General features: G+C 35.7%; 1 protein-coding gene across 1 annotated transcript in view; it reads left to right on the top strand.

Annotated features, from left to right (window-relative positions):
- The window catches only part of LOC123564714 (uncharacterized), a 135,326-nt gene that overhangs the window by 19,626 nt on the left and 94,234 nt on the right, over positions 1 to 21,466 (top strand). The window contains exons 6-17 of the mRNA XM_053527499.1: positions 120 to 275; positions 1,531 to 1,593; positions 2,763 to 2,822; positions 4,417 to 4,518; positions 4,985 to 5,077; positions 9,773 to 9,835; positions 14,272 to 14,337; positions 15,060 to 15,164; positions 15,586 to 15,681; positions 17,914 to 17,976; positions 19,061 to 19,120; positions 19,909 to 20,097. Of these exons, the coding sequence (XP_053383474.1) occupies positions 120 to 275; positions 1,531 to 1,593; positions 2,763 to 2,822; positions 4,417 to 4,518; positions 4,985 to 5,077; positions 9,773 to 9,835; positions 14,272 to 14,337; positions 15,060 to 15,164; positions 15,586 to 15,681; positions 17,914 to 17,976; positions 19,061 to 19,120; positions 19,909 to 20,097 (1,116 nt within the window). The remainder of the gene's footprint in view (positions 1 to 119; positions 276 to 1,530; positions 1,594 to 2,762; positions 2,823 to 4,416; positions 4,519 to 4,984; positions 5,078 to 9,772; positions 9,836 to 14,271; positions 14,338 to 15,059; positions 15,165 to 15,585; positions 15,682 to 17,913; positions 17,977 to 19,060; positions 19,121 to 19,908; positions 20,098 to 21,466) is intronic.

The following is a 21,466-nucleotide window of genomic DNA, read 5'->3' as shown; positions in this document are numbered from 1 at the left end:
CAGTGAATATATAAAGTCAGTTCTTTAAGTATGTGTGCTTAGAGAATCTTATTTAAAAGTTGTGCCAAAATCATCCTAAATGTAAGAAGTCTAACTTAAACAGTGCCATTGTTTTACAGACTACAGACATGATCTGTGCCACCCTGGGTCTGTGTTCTGGTCTAGAGGATAGATGGAGTCCATATGGTATAAAGGCGGGTAACAACACTGACTGTAGTGACTGTACAAAGTTCTTTAAGGACGTTCAAGACAGTATCACTTCAAATGAAACTTTGGTAAGCGTTTGAAGATTGTGTGTGATGAATGTGTCAAACTTAATTGATGAAATTTTCAGTCCAGGACTTGAAGGTTATGGATTAAAACCTCTGTCATGAAAATACTTTATATCACCACTGTTAGTTTCAACCTAGGTCATCCAGCAATGTTTCGAAATTTTGATCAGCAATGTTTCGAAATTTTGATGAGTTAACAAAGATGCCAGCTTGTTGCTAAAAAACCATGGCCATTTATCCACTTTTAAAGACTGGTACATGGCCGTACAATCTTAGATGTCAGTATTGTCTGCTGTACGATTTTGAATGTAGGAATTTGGAAGGCAGTGGGTTGTGTTCTGGTATGGGCTTAAAGTTAGAATTGTTTTTAATAAAGAGCCTTTTAAATGCCATAGGGTCAAGGTTGCAGTGACTAAAAATATGGGGGGAAATTGAATCATCAAAAAGGTGGTTTTGAGTTTATGATTGAAGTTACCTAGGATTGACATGCTATCACCAAACTTGATGTGTAGCAAATTTATATGATGAAGTAGCTTTGGATTGTATTTTATGGTATTAAAAATAGAAAATGCTTGAAAAAACTGGTTTTCATGAAATGACAATATCACTTATATTTAAGATTAATAAAGGAGATAAATGTGGTTGTTTTAATCACATTTTAAAGACAGCTTGAATGAATGCAGTAAAGTTCTGCTAGTAAGATCACATGGGGGACCACTAAGCTGTCTTATTATTGAGTCAGTCTTACTATTGAGACCCAAACTTGTCTTATCTCCAAGCTTGAAAAGGGCATATGGTAACCGTTTACCAAAGGCTTTAATACCATCCAAACTGTTTTTCACATTTTGCTTCCGGATATCATAATCTGTTTCATTTAATGTTGTAAAGTCATGTTGGTCTAATAGATACCCACTTACTGGCTGTTACAGTCTATTATATTGGCTGATTAGTTGGCATGTGCGAGTTCTAGAAGATGAAATCTTGTGGTTGCATTTCAAAAAGACTTAAAACAACATCTCTTGACAGGTTGGTTCTGCAAAACACAGTTGAAATACATAATAATGGACTGCTTGTATTTTCAAACCGTCAACCATTGAAGCATGTAGAAAATACTCACTCATTTGTGTGCATGAGTACTGATTGAAAATGAGATGGGTTTTAGCTTGAACCTTCTTAGCAAACGGACAGCTTTAATGTAATTTGCATTTAAAACTTAAGGTAGCTGTCACACTAAAGTTGATTTGATTTTTTTTTTCAGAACCAGTTGCTGCAGCTCCTTAACCAGACAGTGTGTAGCCAACTTGGAGCTTTCAGTGATACCGTAAGAATATTGATTATAGTGTTACTGACTAAAAGATTTATTATTGATTCATATTAAACAAGTTGAAAATCACATCATACCAGATAGCTGAAGACTCAACAATTAATTTATTAGAGTAATATTTTCATGCTGAACAGTAGAAACAGTGATTTTACAAACAAACTGCAGAAACTTTTTACACAACTTTAATGGATAACGGAAAACAATAATACTAAATGGTTGAGGAGACAAACTGGAAAGCTGGGAACTTCTTTTCTTTAACTTAGACTGTATTGAAAAAAGAAACCCACATCATTATTTTTAAACTTGAATACCAAAGGGAAAACATAACATTATTTATATTATATGATATTTCTAGTTTGGAATATAACAGATTTGACCAGTACAGTTAGTTAAATTATAGATTCAGAGAAGAGTTGTAGTGTTAGTACTGACTTTATTGAACAAGTTAAATAAAGTATTATGTGGTCCTAATTCTTCTGGTCAAGCTGCTACCTTTCACACCAAAAAATGTCTTATATACAGTCAGATCTCGATATCTCGACTTTGTCGGGACAAAGGCAAAAAAAACGAGATATCAAAATATTGAGATAATTGAAGTTAAGTCAACTGTGGTTAGTAGGTGGGATAATGTAATTTGTGTTCATGAAAAGATGTTAGCAGACGATTAATGTCCACTCAGATAACCGATGTCAAAATAGTGTAAATTTCTAAGTCGGGGGATTGAAAATTTAGTCGAGATATAAAAAAAATCGAAATATCTGTAGTTGATTTAGGAAAAAATCAGGACCGGGAAAATCCACTCAAGATATCTAAATAACCGAAGTCGAGATAATGGTTTTGGGCTGTACAGTGTTTTTGATTTTGTACCTTTTAAAGTCTGTAAGGTATAAAAATAGAGGTGTATTCCTTGTCAAAATTACTTAAAGGATAGTGAAGCAGAACTTGTTTTATAGAATTTCAGATCTTATATTCCTGTTAAACGAGCCTCCTGATACACTGGAAATTTAGATGCAAATTTTCAGTGGTAGTTTATCCGAGAGTCATTTGTTATTGAAAGAACATGGTCCACTTCTATTAAATTTTAATAGCATACTCATTATGTTTGTTGTGTGTCTCTAAGTTTACTGAGGAAACAGCAATTGATTATTGTATTGATTATATTTCAGTGCATGGATCTTGCGAGACAATATCTTCCTGTCGCCTTACAGACACTGGCTGATCAAATTGTAAGTAATCCTCAGGGTAGGGGAAGTAAACATTGACAAAATCAGTTGTAAGAGTAGTTTCCCTTAGAATTAACTTCTTTTTTTTTTCTTAGGTATTTGTACATTTTGGCTCACTGTTTTAAGTGCTGGGGGGTTATAGGTATGGTCTCCGTCCGTCCTTCTGTCCTTCCGTCCGTCTGTCCGTAACACTTTCATGTCTGCTCTATATCTCCTAAACCCCTTGAAGGATTTTCATGAAACTTGGGTCAAATGATCACCTCATCAAGACGATGTGCAGAACCCATGAGTCAGCCATGCCGGCTCAAGGTCAAGGTCACAACTCAAGGTCAAAGGTTTGAGCCTTCCATTTTGTGTCCGCTCTATATCTCCTAAACCCCTTGAAGGATTTTCATCAAACTTGGGTCAAATGATCACCTCATCAAGACGATGTGCAGAACCCATGAGTCAGCCATGCCGGCTCAAGGTCAAAGGTTTGAGCCTTCCATTTTGTGTCTGCTCTATATCTCCTAAACTCCTTGAAGGAATTTTATAAAACTTGGGTCAAATGATCACCTCATCAAGACGATGTGCAGAACTGATGAGTCAGCCATGCCGGCTCAAGGTCAAGGTCACAACTGAAGGTCAAAGGTTTGAGCCTTCCATTTTGTGTCCGCTCTATATCTCCTAATCCCCATGAAGGATTTTCATCAAACTTGGTAAAATGATCACCTCATCAAGGCGATGTGCAAAACTCATGAGCCAGCCATGCCGGCTCAAGGTCAAGGTTACAACTGAAGGTCAAAGGTTTTAGTCTTCCATTTCGTGTCTGCTCTATATCTCCTAAACCCCCTTCAAGGAATTTTATAAAACTTGGGTCAAATGATCACCTTATCAAATTGATGTGCAGAACTTACGAATCAGCCATGCTGGCTCAAGGTCAAGGTCACAGCTTAGGGTCAAAGGTTTGAGCCTTCAATTTTGTGTCCACTCTGTATCTCCTTAACCCCTTGAAGGATTTTCATCAAACTTGGATCAAATGATCATCTCATCAGGAGCTCATGAGTCAGCCATGTCAACTCAAGGTCAAGGTCACAACTCAAGGTCAAAGGTTTGAGCTCTGTATCTCCTAAACCCCTTGGAGGATTTTCATGAAACGTGGGTCAAATGATCACCTCATCAGGACGTTGTGCATAATTCATGAGTCAGCCATATCAGTTCAAGGTCAAGGTCACAGCTAAAGGTCAAAGGTTTACCCTTTCACTATCCATAACAGTGGCGGGGGATTTAGCTGTCTTTCAGACTGCCTTGTGCTTGTTATATTTTACTGTATTAGCATCTGCAAACTTAGTTTTAAACAGGTGACAATTTATCCCAACACCTGCAATCAGAAAAGTGTTTAATACAAAAGTTTTGGGACAATAAATCTCAGAACTGGTTTAAATCTTGTTCAGAGTGAATTCCAATGCTATTTCCTTTTCAAGACATGCGTTCTTGTATTGATTTTGATGTGACGAAAATAAATATAAATTTACACAGAAGTCCCCAGCATCATAATGTGCCTTTATTCAAGCTAATCTTACACAGCAACCAAAGCTTTTATTTTGATGTTTTATAGGACCCAGATATTGTGTGTCGAGTGTTTGGATTCTGTACCACCGATAGTGTACAGGGAGATGTGATCAAGATTAAGAATATCTTCAGTGAAAGGACATCAAAGGTACAAAAGTGTATGAATGATTTGTTCTACATGTAAATGTAATGCTCTTTTACACCAGTAGCTTGCCTTCCTTTTTAAGGGAGATGGTGGTCTGGTGGTTAAGATTCCCTGATCCTAGGCTATAAAACAAAGTTTAGAGACCAGTTTCAAATCCCAAATATGTGATAGGTTGGCTCAAATTTGAAATTGACCAATCACAAGGCAGCATTATGAGACTGGTCTCCAAAATCAAATTTTTAACCTTTAACCTTACTGGTGTTTGACAGGGCCTCCTCTGCCAATCGCGAATGTAGCAAAATGCTACAAATTCAAATTACTGGCTACAGATTTTTGAAAGTGGCTACAAGTGAACATTACCATTCTTTGCAGTAACTGTACCAAAACTGGCATATAGTGTTTTCTTTACTCTTGGCCCCTTATTTATTGGTAAAAAATAATGTATGTATTAATTGTATCTATTTATAAGGATGCACTGAAGTATAGATCTAGTGAAGAATGTGTCATTTGTCAAGATTTCGTCAAGGAAGTGAACACATTGATGGAGGATCCCTCAGAACAGGTATATGTTTAGGAATTACACTTAAAGAATTTTGCTTAAGTCAGGGAACATTTATGCTAATGGATTAAGTAACAATGTTATTTTGTGTGGTCTACATACTTGGCAAACAAGTTTTCAATATTGTCAACAACTGTTCTCTTATTAGGGAAATAATAGTTTCTCATTAAAAGATCACACTACTCTCGAACACTGATTTGATACTTTAAAATGTAAAATGAAAGAAGAACTAAACTTTTTTCAAGATTTCATTTTGTTGCCTTGCCTCATTGTGCATAGTTGCAGGCATGCTATTAGCAACAAAGCTGCATGAATCGAGTGAACTTCTTACCTTTTTCTTTTCCATTTTTTTGAGTCGGCTAAAGGCTGAAAGCCTTTTGACGAGTCCTTGCTATCCAACGATTCTCTAAATGGACCAAATAACACAGTGAAGGGATGTAGTTCCATTAGATTTCTCAAACTTCAAACAGTTCACTGCATGAATGAAGTTAAATTGTGTCAATTTCCTTTGCTATGACCAATATACGATGTAATCTGTCATATTTATGACTTGTAATTGTGCAATACTCGAATGTAACTCATTAAGCATAAATGTGCATATTAAGAATTGCGCAGGCTTACAAAGCTTGGGTAACATCCAGCGAAAGACAAAAAATAGTTCCACAGGGCTCCAGATAAGATGCGTATTAGCGTAAATTACGTATAGAAATAATGCAAATACGCATGTCTAATAATTGCTAAGCGTATAAAAACGTATATAAAATTACAGAAACGCACACAATGCTTTTTTAAAAACAAAATCTGAATCGTCTGGATGCGTTAGGTAACATAGCCGATCAGCCTTAATTCTCCCACATTGAACGTAAACACGCATCGTATGATTTCTATAAACTTTGCGTGGGTTGAATTTTGCAGTCAGTAAACGGATAAATTATCGGAAGAAGAAGCTGTTACTGGTTTGTTTAGTTACTACTGATATTAAAAATGATTTTAATTCTTATTTTTCGAGAAATAAACAAATCGGCGAAACATTAAATTGTATTTTCTTGTAGTTTTTGAAATCGAAAGTAGATCGTCTATGTTTGGCTTCTTTCACGAAACGAAACAACTTTTTTATGAAAAGATTTAAATAAGAGGTAATTTAACCGTAAACTTCAATGTCAGATACTGCCAATTGCTGCTAAATGTCTTCGTATCATCACAATTTGTAAAATATATTGTTCAAACTGGAGAAAAGTGTAATCGTATCCGGATATAATATTTTGGGTAAATATCGAGCTGTGTTAGGAAATTTTAAGAAAAAAACTAAAAACAAACTGAAACTGGTAGACTATACTGTCAGTACATCAATCATTAGCCGACTCAGGTCATTCAGGCCTTTGATTTCTTCTTCATATTGAATGTTGATCAGGAATGTCTTTGTTGTATGCTTGTAAAGTAACTTTACTAACCAATGCGGATATGTAGAATATCAAACAAGCAGGTGTGTAGGTGTGTAAGCCACTTCATTATTCTAGTTAAGCCAAAAAAATTCCATTCTAATGAAATACATGTACATCAGTTAATATTACTTGCTGGTTAATAATCAAAATGATTTGCTTGAGGACAAAAGAAATTTTAGTGGACTATAGCTTGATGCAGTAGGTGTGGGTAATACTTAACTAGACCCTTCCCTGACCAAAAATGAATTGAAAACGAAACTTAAGCCATTCAGAAAGTGTTTGTTAGATAACCAACAACATAGAAACAATGATACTAACATGTCACTAACCACAAAGGAATCATTGGAGTTGCTGAATGTGAATTATGTTATCTTACTATTGACTGGGTGTATAGCAAAAACTGTTAAACAGTCATTATTGTACCCCCCGACAACAAAGTTGTAAGGGGGGGTATACTGGTTTCAGGTTGTCTGTCGTCTGTCTGTCCGTCCATCTGTCCGTAGACACAATCTTGTGCGCACCATCTCTCCTCATCCCCTTGACACAATTTAATGAAACTTCACACAAGTGATCAGTAACAACAGTAGTTGTGCATGGGGCATGTTAGGTTCTTTCAGAAAAAAAATTTGCAGAGTTACGGGACTTTGTTTCTTGTTAATATACTATATACATAGACACAATCTTGTGCACACTATCTCTCCTCATCTCCTTGACACAATTTAATGAAACTTCACACAAGTGATCAGTAACAACAGTAGTTGTGCATGGGGCATGTTAGGTTCTTTCAACAACAAAAATTGCAGAGTTATGGGACTTTGCTTCTTGTTAACATACTATGTACATACAGTCTGCATATGCAATCTTGTGCGCGCCTAATCTTTCGAACCCTTGCACACAATTTAATGAAACTTCACACAAGTGATCAGTACCAACCCTAGTTGTGCATGGTGCATGTTACGTTCTTTTAGATAAATATTCTGCATAGCTATGGGACTTTGTTTTTTGTTACTATACTGTATACATACAGTCTATATACATACAGTCCACATAATTATGCAATCTTGTGTGCATCAAATTGCAATGAACTGTGTCAGTGCATGCGGGGGTACATTCATCACCTTTAGTGATAGCTCTAGTTTTAAGGAGACTTGCAGTTTTTACTTGCTTAATAATTACATTGATTATGTCAAATTTAACGATTTCATCTTTTTAGCTCACCTGAGCACAAAGTGCTCAAGGTGAGCTTTTGTGATCGCCCTGTGTCCGTCGTCTGTCAGCTTCGGCGGCGTCGTCATCAACAATTTGACTGTTAACACTCTAGAGGTCACAATTATGGCCCAATCTTAATGAAACTTGGTCAGAATGTTACCCTCAATAAAATCTTGGACCAGTTCGATATTGGGTCATCTCGGGTAAAAAACTAGGTCACCAGGTCAAATCAAAGGAACAGCTTGTTAACACTCTAGAGGTCACAATTTTGGCCCAATCTTAATGAAACTTGGTCAAAATGTTACCCTCAATAAATTCTTGGGCGAGTTCGATATTGGGTCATCTGTGGTCAAAAACTAGGTCACCACGTCAGATCAAAGGAAAAGCTTGTTAACACTCTAGAGGTCACATATTTGGCCCAATCTTAATGAAACTTGGTCAGAATGTTACCCTCAATAAAATCTTGGATGAGTTTGATATTTGGTCATCTGGGGTCAAAAACTAGGTCACCAGGTCAAATCAAATGAAAGGCTTGTTAACACTCTAGAGGTCACAATTTGGGCCCAATCTTAATCAAACTTGGTCAGAATGTTACCGTCAATAAAGTCTTGGACGAGTTTGATATTGGGTCATCCGGGGTCAAAAACTAGGTTACCAGGTCAAATCAAAGGAAAAACTTGTTAACACTCTAGAGGCCACATTTGTGACTATATCTTCATGAAACTTGGTCAGAATGTTAATCTTGATTATCTATAGGTCAAGTTCAAATCTGGTTCAGATGGGGTCAAAAACTAGGTCACTAGGTCATTTCAAAGGAAAAGCTTGTTAACACGGTAGAGGCCACATTTATGACTGTATCTTCATGAAACTTAGTCGGAATGTTAATCTTGATGATCTTTAAGTCAAGTTCGAATCTTGGTCATGTGGGGTCAAAAACTAGGTCACCAGGTCAAATCAAAGGAAAAGCTAGTTTACACTGTAGAGGCCACATGTATGACCGTATCTTAATGAAACTTGGTCAGAACGTTAAGCTTGATTATCTATAGGTCAAGTTCAAATCTGGGTCACTAGGTCATTCAAAGGAAAAGCTTGTTAACACTGTAGAGGCCACATTTATGACTATATCTTCATGAGACTTAGTCAGAATGTTGATCTTGGTGATCTTTAGGTCAAGTTCGAATCTTGGTCATGTGGGGTCAAAAACTAGGTCACCAGGTCAAATCAAAGGAAAAGCTAGTTTACACTGTAGAGGCCACATGTATGACCGTATCTTAATGAAACTTGGTCAGAACGTTAAGCTTGATTATCTATAGGTCAAGTTCAAATCTGGGTCACTAGGTCATTCAAAGGAAAAGCTTGTTAACACTGTAGAGGCCACATTTATGACTATATCTTCATGAGACTTAGTCAGAATGTTGATCTTGGTGATCTTTAGGTCAAGTTCGAATCTTGGTCATGTGGGGTCAAAAACTAGGTCACAGCGTCAAATCAAAGGAGTAGCTATTTAACACTTTAGAGGCCACATTTATGATCTTAATGAAACTTGGTCAGAATGTTAATCTTGATGATCTTTAGGTCAGTAGGTCAGGTGAGCGATACAGGGCCTTCAGGGCCCTCTTGTTTACAACATAACATTTAATAAACAGCCAAAATCACATGATCATTAGACAAAAACGTCACTCTCAGATTTATTCTTCTTAAACTAGAGTCTGTTAAATAACTATCCATAGGGATTGTTTTTCATAGCTTTTATTATCACTCTTTGCGACAACGTAATGTAATGGAATTGTCTAATTGATTCAGAACTATAGATAGTATATTCTAAGATTTTAGTCTTCATATGTTGTGTAGAACATTGAATTTTCACCAATCAAAATTGGGCAAAAGTTATGATAAGATATTTTTGTTGATGGAAGAGTCAAACATTGTTGTTTTGCATTTATATGACAGAAAAAATGTTTCATAGGTGTCCTTTACCTTATGTTGTATCAAAAAGGTTTTGAAATATTATAAGTAAGGGTTCTTAAAAGTAAAAAATGCTTTTCAGGATAAACTGGTAAATGAAATAAAGAACGTTTTCTGTTCAAAGACAGGAGATTTTCAAATTCAGGTAAAATATGACACCTACAATTAGTATAAAGGTCATATAATTATGTTGTTAACTTTTGTGTGATATTGAAGTTTCTATTTTGATATGTTCATGCTATATTCAGTAACACTTCAGCATTTTTATCTGAACTAATACAGTTTAGACTAGTTTTCCTGTTTTCTCTTTAGAAAATTTTACTCATTATTATTAACAAATTTGATGCTCCTCATAAATTGGGGATAAGTGAAAAAGTTGTGACTGTAGAGAAAGGTTTATGGTAGGAGTACCTCAGGGTTATACAGTACTTTTGACTAAAGGAGGGAAGTTTTTTTCCATAAATCATGATGCAAGAAATGCCAGCATTTCTGTCATTTTTAATGTTTAAAAAAATATATCTGAAGATCCTTTTGAAGCATAGAACACAGCCAAGCAAAGTAGCAACTGACTCAGTTTGAGTGTGTCTGTTCATGAGAGGTAATGCAACACCTGTAAACCCCCCCCCCCCACACAGTCTAGCTATTCTACTCACCCCGGCGTCGGCGTCACACCTTGGTTAAAGTTTTGTATGCAAGTATATACAGCTATCATTTAAAGGCATATAGCTTTGAAACTTATTTTTTCTTTTTCAAGGCCAATTACCAACCTCACTGGGTCAAGTTCCATAACTCGACATGTATTTTGAGCAAATTATGCCCCCTTCTGGACTTAGAAAATCCTGGTTAAAGTTTTACATGCAAGTTACTATCTCCAAAACTAATGGAAATATTGAATTGAAACTTCACATGTGTCTTTGGGGTTTTAAAACTTGCTGATTGCATCAAGTCCCATAACTCTGACCTGCATTTTGGCCAAATTATGCCCCCTTTTGGACTTAGAAAATCCTGGTTAAAGTTTTGCATGCAAGTTACTATCTGCAGAACAAATACAGATATTAAATTGAAACTTCACCTGTACCTTTGGGGTTATAAAGCTAGTTGATTGCATCAAGTTCCATAACTTTGACATGCATTTTGGTCAGATTATGTGCCCTTTTGAATATAAAACTTCTGGTTAAAGTTTTACATGCAAGTTACTATCTCCAAAACTAATGCAGATACTGGATTGAAAATCTATAGATATTTTAACATTTAGGGTAACATTTTCCTGCTTCTGGGACAATAATTCGAATAGTCAAGCATTGGCTGTCTTACAGACAAGTCTTGTTAATAAGTGGAATTCTTTTACAGAGAATTAGTTCACTCTGTGATCCCAAAACATTTTTTATCTTAATTGAAGAATGAATTGACCATATTGTTAAAGCATTTTAGATTTTCAGTATTTATGATATGCCATGCTTATTGCTTAAACAACTTACTAATACAGTATTCCTTGTAATTAGAAAGCAAAGCAACGCTGTTACATTAGTTGTCAGATCTTTGTTGCATCATTAACCTTTAGCCTTCTAAAATTCTGAAATGGACTGGTCCATCATTCAATTTGGGCAATACCATTTATCATTTGAAGGGGTGTTAACTGGAAATTTACTGACTGAATAGCGAACAGTGCAGACTATGATCAGACTGCACGGATGTGCAGGCTGATCTTGGTCTGCTCTGGTCACAAAGGCAGAATCACTTGCTGCCAGCAGGCTAAAGGTTAATAACATGGTATTGGTATAACATAAAATTTGCATGATGAGTAGTTTTTTAATGCCATTGTAAAGGAAATTACTATTAAAATGAAAAGCATGACCAACAGATCTTTTGAACCAGCTGTTGTGATGCAATGGATAATCATGGTTCTGTTTTACCCCATCTTTGCAATTTTATTTTCAGTTAGTTAAACGAAATTAGCAGATAGAAATAAAAAAGAAATCTGTACAGTGAATAATTTTCATCTCTCTTCTATTTCATAATTGGATTGTTGGAAACCCTTAGTCACATTTTGATTTTGTGGCTTAGAGTTGATTGTAGTTTTATAGATCTTTTTTACTGTTTTTAATTTGGGAATTGAATTTTTCTTGATTTTTAATGAAAATTGAACAAATCTCAAATATTCTCAGATCTACAATCTATTTATGTTGTAAAATTACCTGAAGAAGTAACAAAATTTTCAGAGTGTTTTCTAAACTTAAATCTTATTTCAGAAAGGTTTGTCATTTTAAGCTGGACTTTTCAAAGAAAAAGTAGAGCTATTGCACTTGCGCTGGCGTCGGCATCACCGTTGGTTAAAGTTTTTGATAAAGTCAGATATCTCTGAAACTTAAAACAGTTATTTACTATCAAAGTCTACACCAGGAGAAACAATCCCCATAACTCTGTTTGAATTTTGACAGAGTTATGCCCCTTTTTAACTTAGATTTTTTTGGTTTTATATAAAGCTATTGACTTGAAACTTAAAATGGTTATTAACTATCAAAGTCTACACCAGGAGTTAAAACAGTTATTAACTATCAAAGGCTACACCAGAAGAAGCAGTCCTCATAACACTGGTTTGAATTTTAACAGAGTAATGCCCCTTTTTAATATTTAGGTTAAAGTTTTATGTAATGTCCAATATCTCTGTTAGTAGAAACAATCCCCAGAACTCTGATTATATATTTGATTGAGTTAAGCCCCTTTTCCTGGCAAAGCTCTAATTCAGAGTCAAGTTCTAAGAAAAGTTGAGTGTGCTGTCTTATGGACAGCTCTTGTGGTTACTGTGGTTTCTCTCTGCTGTATCATGTTGAATTTTATTGAAGGTATCTCGATCTTTTTCAATCTGTTTCACAGAGTTATCTTCCTTCATATTTTCTCCCATCTCGTCAAATGGGCTTAATTGCATAACAACATAAAATATCCTGTAGTTGTAATTCAAATAGCAAGAGGCAATCAACAGTGTTAGAGAACAAAATGACTTTATTTTCCAGTCAAATCTAATCATTTTACCAGTTTTGCGCGAAATGAAAACAGTAAACAAGCTTGACATGAACGGTTAATCCACCAGTAAGCAAGATGAAAGCAAAGAAAATAAATAAGTTCAGAAAATATTTATATATAATTAAAAGTTACACCAGTATGCATTTTTAGCTGGCATGCAGAAGGTTGATAGTTCTACTCAGATATGCCATTCTTGCCTGATACATTGCTCAAAGAAGCACCAAGGGTCTTCCTGCACAATTAAAGCTAGTGAGTTGCCATATGACTGCTCTGTATTTGGAGAGTTATGCGTTTAACCCTTATCATGCTGGACACGATTGATTCTGCCATTGCGACCAGTGTAGATCATGATCAGCCTGCAGTCTGATCATGATCTGCACTGTTCGCCATTCAGTCAGTATCTTTTTGGTATGCACCCCTTTTAACAGTTAATGGTACTGTCCAAATTGAAAGACAGACAAGTTAATTATAGAAATTTAGCAGGATAAGGGTTAAAGTTGTTAATGCTTAGTTGTGCTGCTTACCATTTTGGCTTCTTATAGAACATCTGTATGAGTACAGTGAAGCACCACTTACTGGAGCATAAATGGCCTGAGTACCAGGGCTGACTACATCAGTTCATGCTGTTTTCCATATATTTTCTATGTTTAATCTGCTCTTAACCTGGGATGACTTGATCATTTTGCGCAACCTTTTGAGACTTCAAGGAATCAACATTTTTCTGTGTAAAATTTGTCCAATATTTTAAAAAAGGATATTCTTTAATGGTATCAATGGAAATAAATGCCATACATAGACAGGATTTTTTCTGAGGAAAATTGAATTACACCAAAAATTCAAAAGTTTCTAAAAACAAAATATAAGTTGGATTTACCACTTGTCTTAGGAATAATATGTACTTAATTACAATATACTATGAAATAATTAATATTAACAATATAATAAGAAAAGAATATTTTATGCTGTGTGTTATTTTTCTGTTTTCAGTGTAGACAGTTCACAATGGCTTTTGCACCAGAGTTATTGAAATTGCTCGCTAATAAGTTGCAGATGGTAAGAGAAAAATATTGTGAATGTACCTCTCCTTCAAAATCTGCAAACCCACCAAAAATTAAGAATCAGCTTAAATACAAATCTAAAAAGACATCTTTTGCTGGAAATTTTGCAACTTTAACTGAATTTAGGAGACCAGATTCAAATTACAGCCGTGCCATTGGTCAGTTGAAGAATTTGACCATGACCAATCAAATGCTAACTTTTAAGACTGATTTCTAAACTTGGCTTTATACTTTAGACACCATTGGTTTTCGTAATTATAAGAAAAAGTTCAGACTTCGTATGTTGTATTACACATGAGATTTTGTATGGAAAATATTTAGACATCCGGACAACTCTGGGGCATATCCATCTTGTGAATGTTTACCCTGAAAGTAGAGTTAGGACTTACCGTAGTGCCTCTGTTTCACCCACCCTCCCAAGTTTTTATAGGAGGGGAGAGGGGGGCACTTAGGTTTGCCTTTGGTTTGATGTTATATGTTGTAAAAATGTGTTTGTTTTCAGTGTAAACATATTATGGATGGATATGTCCCAACATTGGTTAAGCTGTTGGCTAATAAATTACAAATGGTAAGCATTTAAATGTATTTTACACCCTATGATTTTTTGTAAGAAAAAAGTCAGTTTAAATAACAGAAATATTTTAATCTGCTGTATTATAACCCTGAATGGCAATTCTCCACTTGTCTTGCCTCAGTGGGTTAGTTTAGGGATGTCATGGCCTTATAGTAATATTAGACTGCTGATTTCAAATCATTTGCCCTTGTTTGGCTGTAGAATAATTTTAATATGAGGAAGCAGATCTTTCATGTTGAAAAGTTTTCCTTAACTTGTGACTGATAAGTTATGGCTGTTATGTTTTACAGCTGAGATCTTGTATCAGTATGGCTTTAAACCTTAGCCTGCTAAATTTCTAAAATGGACTGGTCCATCATTCAATTTGGGCAATACCATTTATTATTTGAAGGGGTGTTCACTGAAAATTTACTGACTGAACAGCAAACAGTGCAGACGTGCAGGCTGATTTTGGTCTTCACTGGTCGCAAAGGCAAACCTCTAGGCAGGCAAACGTGTGCTTTAGAACCAGTGTAAACAGCAACCACCTGGCTCGAAAGACTTCCTGTTTCATTTCTGATTTAAAACACTATCAGTACATTTTAACTTGTGAATAAAGACCTTGATTTGAATAAAGATTTGTAGTTGATTGTCTCAAAGGTGGTTTGACTATATTTTTGACAGTAAGGATTGCTGTTTATGAAAATGTAAGTGACCAGTGTTTTCTCATGTTACAGGATCCAGTTATTACATGTAAGGTGGTCGGTCTCTGTTCTTCTGATAAAGTAAAGGTAGATGTGGTACAGATGATGAATAGTATGTTCACAGTAAGAAAATCAAAGGTAGGCAACTCCTATATAATATGCAAGAAAATCTATGGTATTCAACTCTAATATAATATGTTAGAAAATTAGAGGTATGCAACTTCAGTATAATATGCAGGAAATCAAAGGTATGCAACTCTTATGTAACGTGCGAGAAAATCATAACTGTTTGTGTGGTAGGACAGTTAAACAAGGTTTCCTTGCACATGTTGTCAGCAGTGTATTCAATATTTGTTCATCATCAGTGTGATGAAATATAGATCATATACTTGTGTAAACGCTTTATGGACTGTAACTGTAGGAGAGTTGGTACAATGGTTAGATTTGCTATAGCAAGGTGTTGCTGTGTGTTTGATTTCTTGGTCCAGGAAAAGAAATTAAGAGGTCTTTTTCTGTCACTGTAAATAATAATAATTAACCAGGTTGTATTTGCTTTCAGGCTGTGGTTGGATTCAAATCTTCTGACGAAGAGTGTGACATCTGTAAAGATTTGGTCACCCAGATAGACGACCTTGTTAAGGACAAAACCAACCAGGTTAGTGAATCAATTCTTCTGTTTGGATTTTTGTGTCAATAATTGGAAATACTGCTGGAGATCACTTTTTTGGCAGAGTGTCTGTTATAATAGCTATTTTATACTAAATTTTGTAATAATACTGTCCTGTAAGTCACATAAAAAAAAGAAAACCTTGTTTGAAAAAAAATGCAGTGTTCAAGATCTTGTAGACTGGTTACAACTTGTCATGTAAAATTTCATTTTCAAAATTGAAGGACAGCCATTAATTATGAAAAGTCGCAGTAACTAAAATTAAATCTCGTTACTTTAAAGAAGGGTGTTACTGCCATGCATATGGTTTAACAGCACAAATGTTTATATGCATGTTTTGGCAAAATGGGACATGTGATGACATGTGTATCTGTTCTTAGGTTTGTCATAGCTTCAATAACATTCAAGGTATTGACTTTAGATTTGGAATGTAGGTAGGTGGGGATGAGATGTTTTGCAGAACACATGAACCAGGTCATAAATTGAACTGAAAGTTAAAAGCTGATCTGATATTTCATGTCTGTAGCATAACTTAAAAAACTGACTGAGGTATTGACTTTGAGCTTGGCACAGAGGTAGCTGGCAATTTTACGATGTGCAAAGTACACAAACCAGTTTGGTAGGTCAAAGGTTGAGGTCACAAATTGAGCTCAAATGTCATATCTGTCCATTGTATTCCATGTCCAGAGCTTAACTTAAATACTATTCAAGGTATTGACATGAAACTTGGTATAAATGTAGGTGATGATGAAACAATATGCAAAATGGAAAACCGTTAATAACTTCCCCAATCAACATCCACCCATCTCTACAAAGTCCATCCACTCTATTAAGGTATCCAGTCCACAAAAAGCAAGTTCTGTATATAACAGTGCTATTAAGATATATCAAATATTGATGCCAGGTAAGCTCATATAATTTTGGTATCATCATTTAAAAGTGTATTGTCTACTGAAAATAAAAATATAAATTACATGACAAATATATGTTACAGAAATTTTAATTTTCTACTTCATACTTTTCAGTGATACTTCAGCAGAAATCCAGTTATTACAGTGTAAGGTTGATCATTTCGCTGTCAAAAAACCTGACTGTAGTGATTCGTGCATATTATTATGGTCGTCTTATTTACTAATGCTTGTTCAACAGACACAGCTCTTTCAAATGATAAAAAAAAACATAGGGTCACCAGGCATCAAAATGTTATCTATTTGTGAATCGGATACCTTAAAAAAAGATCACTTTGGATTTCTTGTGCTATAGTATCCAATTACTGCTGCCACACAAAACCTCTCTCCCCACCCCCACCACATTAACAATGGGTTTTTATTCCTTCTGTTTGTCATATTTCATTTCTGGAGCACAACTTAAAAACCATTAAAGTTATTTACTTCAAATTAGCATTATAGGCAGATGGTGCAGAGTGCATGAAGCAGGTCTGTAGGTTAAAAGTTAAAATAAAAAAATTGACCTATAACACTAGATTTGTCCTTTATATTTCATGTTCAGAGCATACCTCGAAAACTATTCAGGGTGTTGACATTAAACTTGAAATATAGGTAGGTAGGGATGATTTGCACAGGGCAACAGCTTACACTACTTCTTACACCCTAGCCCTCTTCCATCCCAACATTAACTGCCAACTAATTTGAAAATCACTTATCTGTATAATTTCTTTTGCCTTTTGTAATCTCTTCACCACCACCACCAAACAAAACCACTCCATACCCCTACCCACTAACAAAAAACTTCCAATGTGTATTCCCCTGCTTTCTCAACAATAAACAATAATAGGTAAGAGTAGATTTCTGAGTAGCCCTGAGCACCCCGAACACAGCTATAGAGTCACGCATTTGCAGAGCAGGCCCGCAACAAAAAGAAGCTGATACGGAAAAATATACTATTAGATGGGTTGCTTCAAAAATCCAACAAGTACATTTTATTTTTTTGCAAAATATAGAAAAAGGGGGAGGAAAGGGTAGTGGGTAGAAAGGCAGCAGTGTGTGTGTGGGGGGGTAATGGGAAAGTGGAACAAAACACCAACCGCTTGAGGTCCAAGGTTACGAGTTGTCCAAACTGCGAAAATTTGGCAAGGGTCCACAATGTGAGTCTGCGTGCTCGGGCCATCGATGCTCAGTTGAGTGGTGATTCACTGTGTAGTAGAATAATTCTGTGTTAGACTGTGAATGAGTTACAGAGTAGTTACAATCTGTATTTCAGGACAAGTTTATGTATGAGGTAGAGAATTATGTCTGTCCGAAACTTGGTACTCTTCAGGATGAGGTAAGCATTTGGCTTTAGTCCTGTAGATTATTTTTATGCCTCCGGCATCTACTGATGCGGGATGCATATAGTGATTGTCCAGTCTGTCCGTCCATCCGTACGAGGTTAACCAAATGGGACCGTTTTGTCTAGCATCAATACCCCTTACTAGAATGACTCGATACTAATGCAGATGTAACCTATGACCATTCCTCATCTTCAGACATCACCTGACCTCAGTTTGACCTTGACCTCATTTTGGACTTAGGTTGCTTTATATGGGCCATCTCTTGGTTAACCAGATGGGACCGTTTCGTCTAGCATCAATACCGCTTACAAGAATTATTTGATACTAATACAGACGTAACCTGTGACCATGAGTTACCTGAACCATAAGGTGCAAAATCTATCGACAAGGATGCCACCATTTATTGAATGCAGCTCCTTGGTTTTTTTTGTGTATAGATTTCATATCTTTGGCATTATGTCTGTTGGGAGACTTAGACCCCTTGCTTAAGTGTTCTATTGCCAGTGTCATTACTCAAAAGACACCATCTTCAAGGGCAGATATTCTTGTCCACAAGACATGTTTCTAGTTGTAACTTTCATTGACTAAAAATACACATTTTCATGTAATATCTCTTCATTTTCAATGTCAGTTACAAAGTTTTCTTCATACGAGCATAGGAGTGCGGCAGTGCAAATATCCAATGAAACAGCTTTGAAACAATAATGAAGCCTGATCAGTCTGCACATCCATGTAATTTGCTCAGGTCTGATCACTTATCAGTTGCATGCAAGTGCTGAACTTGATAAACAAACTGTATGGATGTGGGGAAAAACATGGATGTGTACTGTTCTGGACCGTTGTTTGTTGCAAAGCGCTAACGTTGGTTTTCACACAATGGCGTTCATATCAAGGTGAAATGCAAGCCATATAACAGAAAGTGTTAAAAATATTATAATGAGTGATTTATATTCTATTCCATTTAAGATTTTGAGGGATAAATAGTAAAGATTTTACATTAAATTTTTATAACAATTTGTCATACGAAGATCTTAAAATGAATTTGCGATGATTCAATTTATGGTGTTATATTTGCAGTGCAAACAACTGGTAGAGGAGTATGCTCCAGCATTGTTTGAACTACTTGTGAATGAACTGGTAAGAATGTTTTTAAAACTATTCCATATAGCATTCCATATAGCATACAGTCATCTGTTCAAAAGCTTACCATGATAGACATCTTTGGAGATGTAATTATGATGGCTATATTTTTGTTGACAACGCCTTGAAAAACCATAGCATTCTTGTCACTTATACCACACACACACAACTCACCACTCGCTTGCTCACCAACTCACCCCCTCTATCACTCTACCACCTACCCACCCACCCATTGGTCATTCTTAAGTGTCAATAAATTAGTGTTTATTTGAATGTAATATTTTATATTAAAAATTTATTCGTCACCCACCCACAGGCACACCCATGATACCAATTTGATTCTGCTTAGGTGTCATTATTTGTATTATCTTTAAAAAAAAAATTCATCACTAACCCACACACTCACTAACTTGCTTACAAACAAACACAGGCTCACCTGCTTCTGTTTAGGTGTCAGTTGATTTGTGTATATTTTAATTTTTTCGAAAAGGTGATTTTTCAGTCTGTTGAATTAATTATACTCTAGGATAGATATTTGTTTGTACATGTATCTGTTATGTATTGAGATTTAATAGTCTCCTGTGCTATATTAAGAATTTTCAACAGTGTTTTTTTTTTCTTTAATTCTGTGCTGGTTAATAGTCATGCCTATTTTAAAATCATGAGTTGTTCTGTTTGCTGAAATAAACCAACTGTGAATATCATTACCATAACCTTCAATCAGTACTTCATTGTACTTGTGTCTAAAAATTCTTGCACTCTCTAGAAAATGTTGGTTGTTTTAGGACCCAAAAACACTTTGCGAAGAAGTTGGTTTTTGTACAGTACCCAGTTTACCTAAAGTGACTGAAGCCAAGCAAGTGGAACCAGCAGGCATGGTAGGATCAGGCTATGTAGAAAAGTCGATGGAGTGTACATTATGTTCACTCATTATGGAAGAGGTGGACAATCTCCTTAAACAGAATGAAACAGTTGTGAGTATATATATAACAAACTTACAGACTTTGGACCAAAGTGTGTACACCAGCATTATTGTTACATGGGAGTTTGATGCACCAACTACTGCGGAATCCACACTTGAATGTAATTTTGTACGAATGAAAAATGAAATAAAAGATGAAAATTTTTCTGCTTTGAAACTGTAAAAATATCAATTAAAACTCACTGATATATTCCAGAAAGCATAAAAGACATTGTATAAATATTACCAGTACAAACTGATAGGAAAGAGTAAAATACTTACCAATCTCATTTGTTTGGCTCATTGTTATCATTTGATCTGTATGCGGGTAGGTGGGACATTGTGATTGGCAGACACTTAATTTCGAATTGATAACTAGGAAACACTTGACCTTCAGTAGTCTAACTCCACAAGATGTTTGCCTGTGATCTCTAGATGACCCGCATTGTTTTGGCATTAGTAGGGAAAAGGTAATAGGTCAAAGGTTAGAGTCACAGTTTCTGATCAATAACTGGAAAAGGCTTGGGCCTACAGCTGTTAGATTTCATAGGATATTGCTTCTGGTTGGTGATTCGTAGATAATCCCTATTTTTTTTATGTCAGAAAATTAAAATCTAATGTCAAGGTCACATTGAACCGGAAATAGAAAACAGTTGCCAAAAAATAATGGAGAAGGCTTGGGCTTATGGCTGTTAAGATTGCCTGTGGTCAGTTATTACTTGACCGTAATAACTAGGCAAGTTTGGTTTGCATTGGTGCCAGTGTTGGAGCCGGTATGGAGCCGGTTCGGCTTTTACATGGCTTTCTGAACCGGCCTCATACCGGCTCCGGCACCAGCACTGGCACCAGAGAATATATAAGCAGTATGCAGCGCCACACTGCACATAATGCAAACCAAACTTGCCTAGTCATTATGGTCAAGTCCTTTGAAGAAGTTCACAACTGCTGAACGAAACAAGTCAGGAAAGATATCTAACCAACTAGAGAGAATGATTGTCCTCCATGGCTCACACCCAGCCATATCATACCAGTGATTAAAAAAGTTATCAGTAGTTGGAGAACAATTTGGCATACTGCCATCAAACTGCAAAGCTTCATTGTCTATAGCCAGTAGATAATTCCTGTTGTTATTATGTCAAAGGTCAAGTTATTAGCAATCTTTAGACTGAAATAACACACTTTTCATCCAACAGTCCAACATTTTTACAAACAGCTTGTGTTAATTATGAGAATAAGAAAACGTGCTTTGTAGCAGTGAGATAAGATGTCTTGCCTCTGACAAAGACTTTTGCACAATCAATTATTTACATAGTGTAACAACTTTTTGAGATGGTGTGTACCCAGTATATATATTTCCTATGCAGAATTAGAGTTATGAGGAC

Source organism: Mercenaria mercenaria, chromosome 2, assembly GCF_021730395.1.
Source record: "Mercenaria mercenaria strain notata chromosome 2, MADL_Memer_1, whole genome shotgun sequence".
Lineage (NCBI taxonomy): Eukaryota > Metazoa > Mollusca > Bivalvia > Venerida > Veneridae > Mercenaria > Mercenaria mercenaria.
Note: the sequence above shows the minus strand (reverse complement) of the source record. Positions and strands in the feature narration are given on the sequence as shown.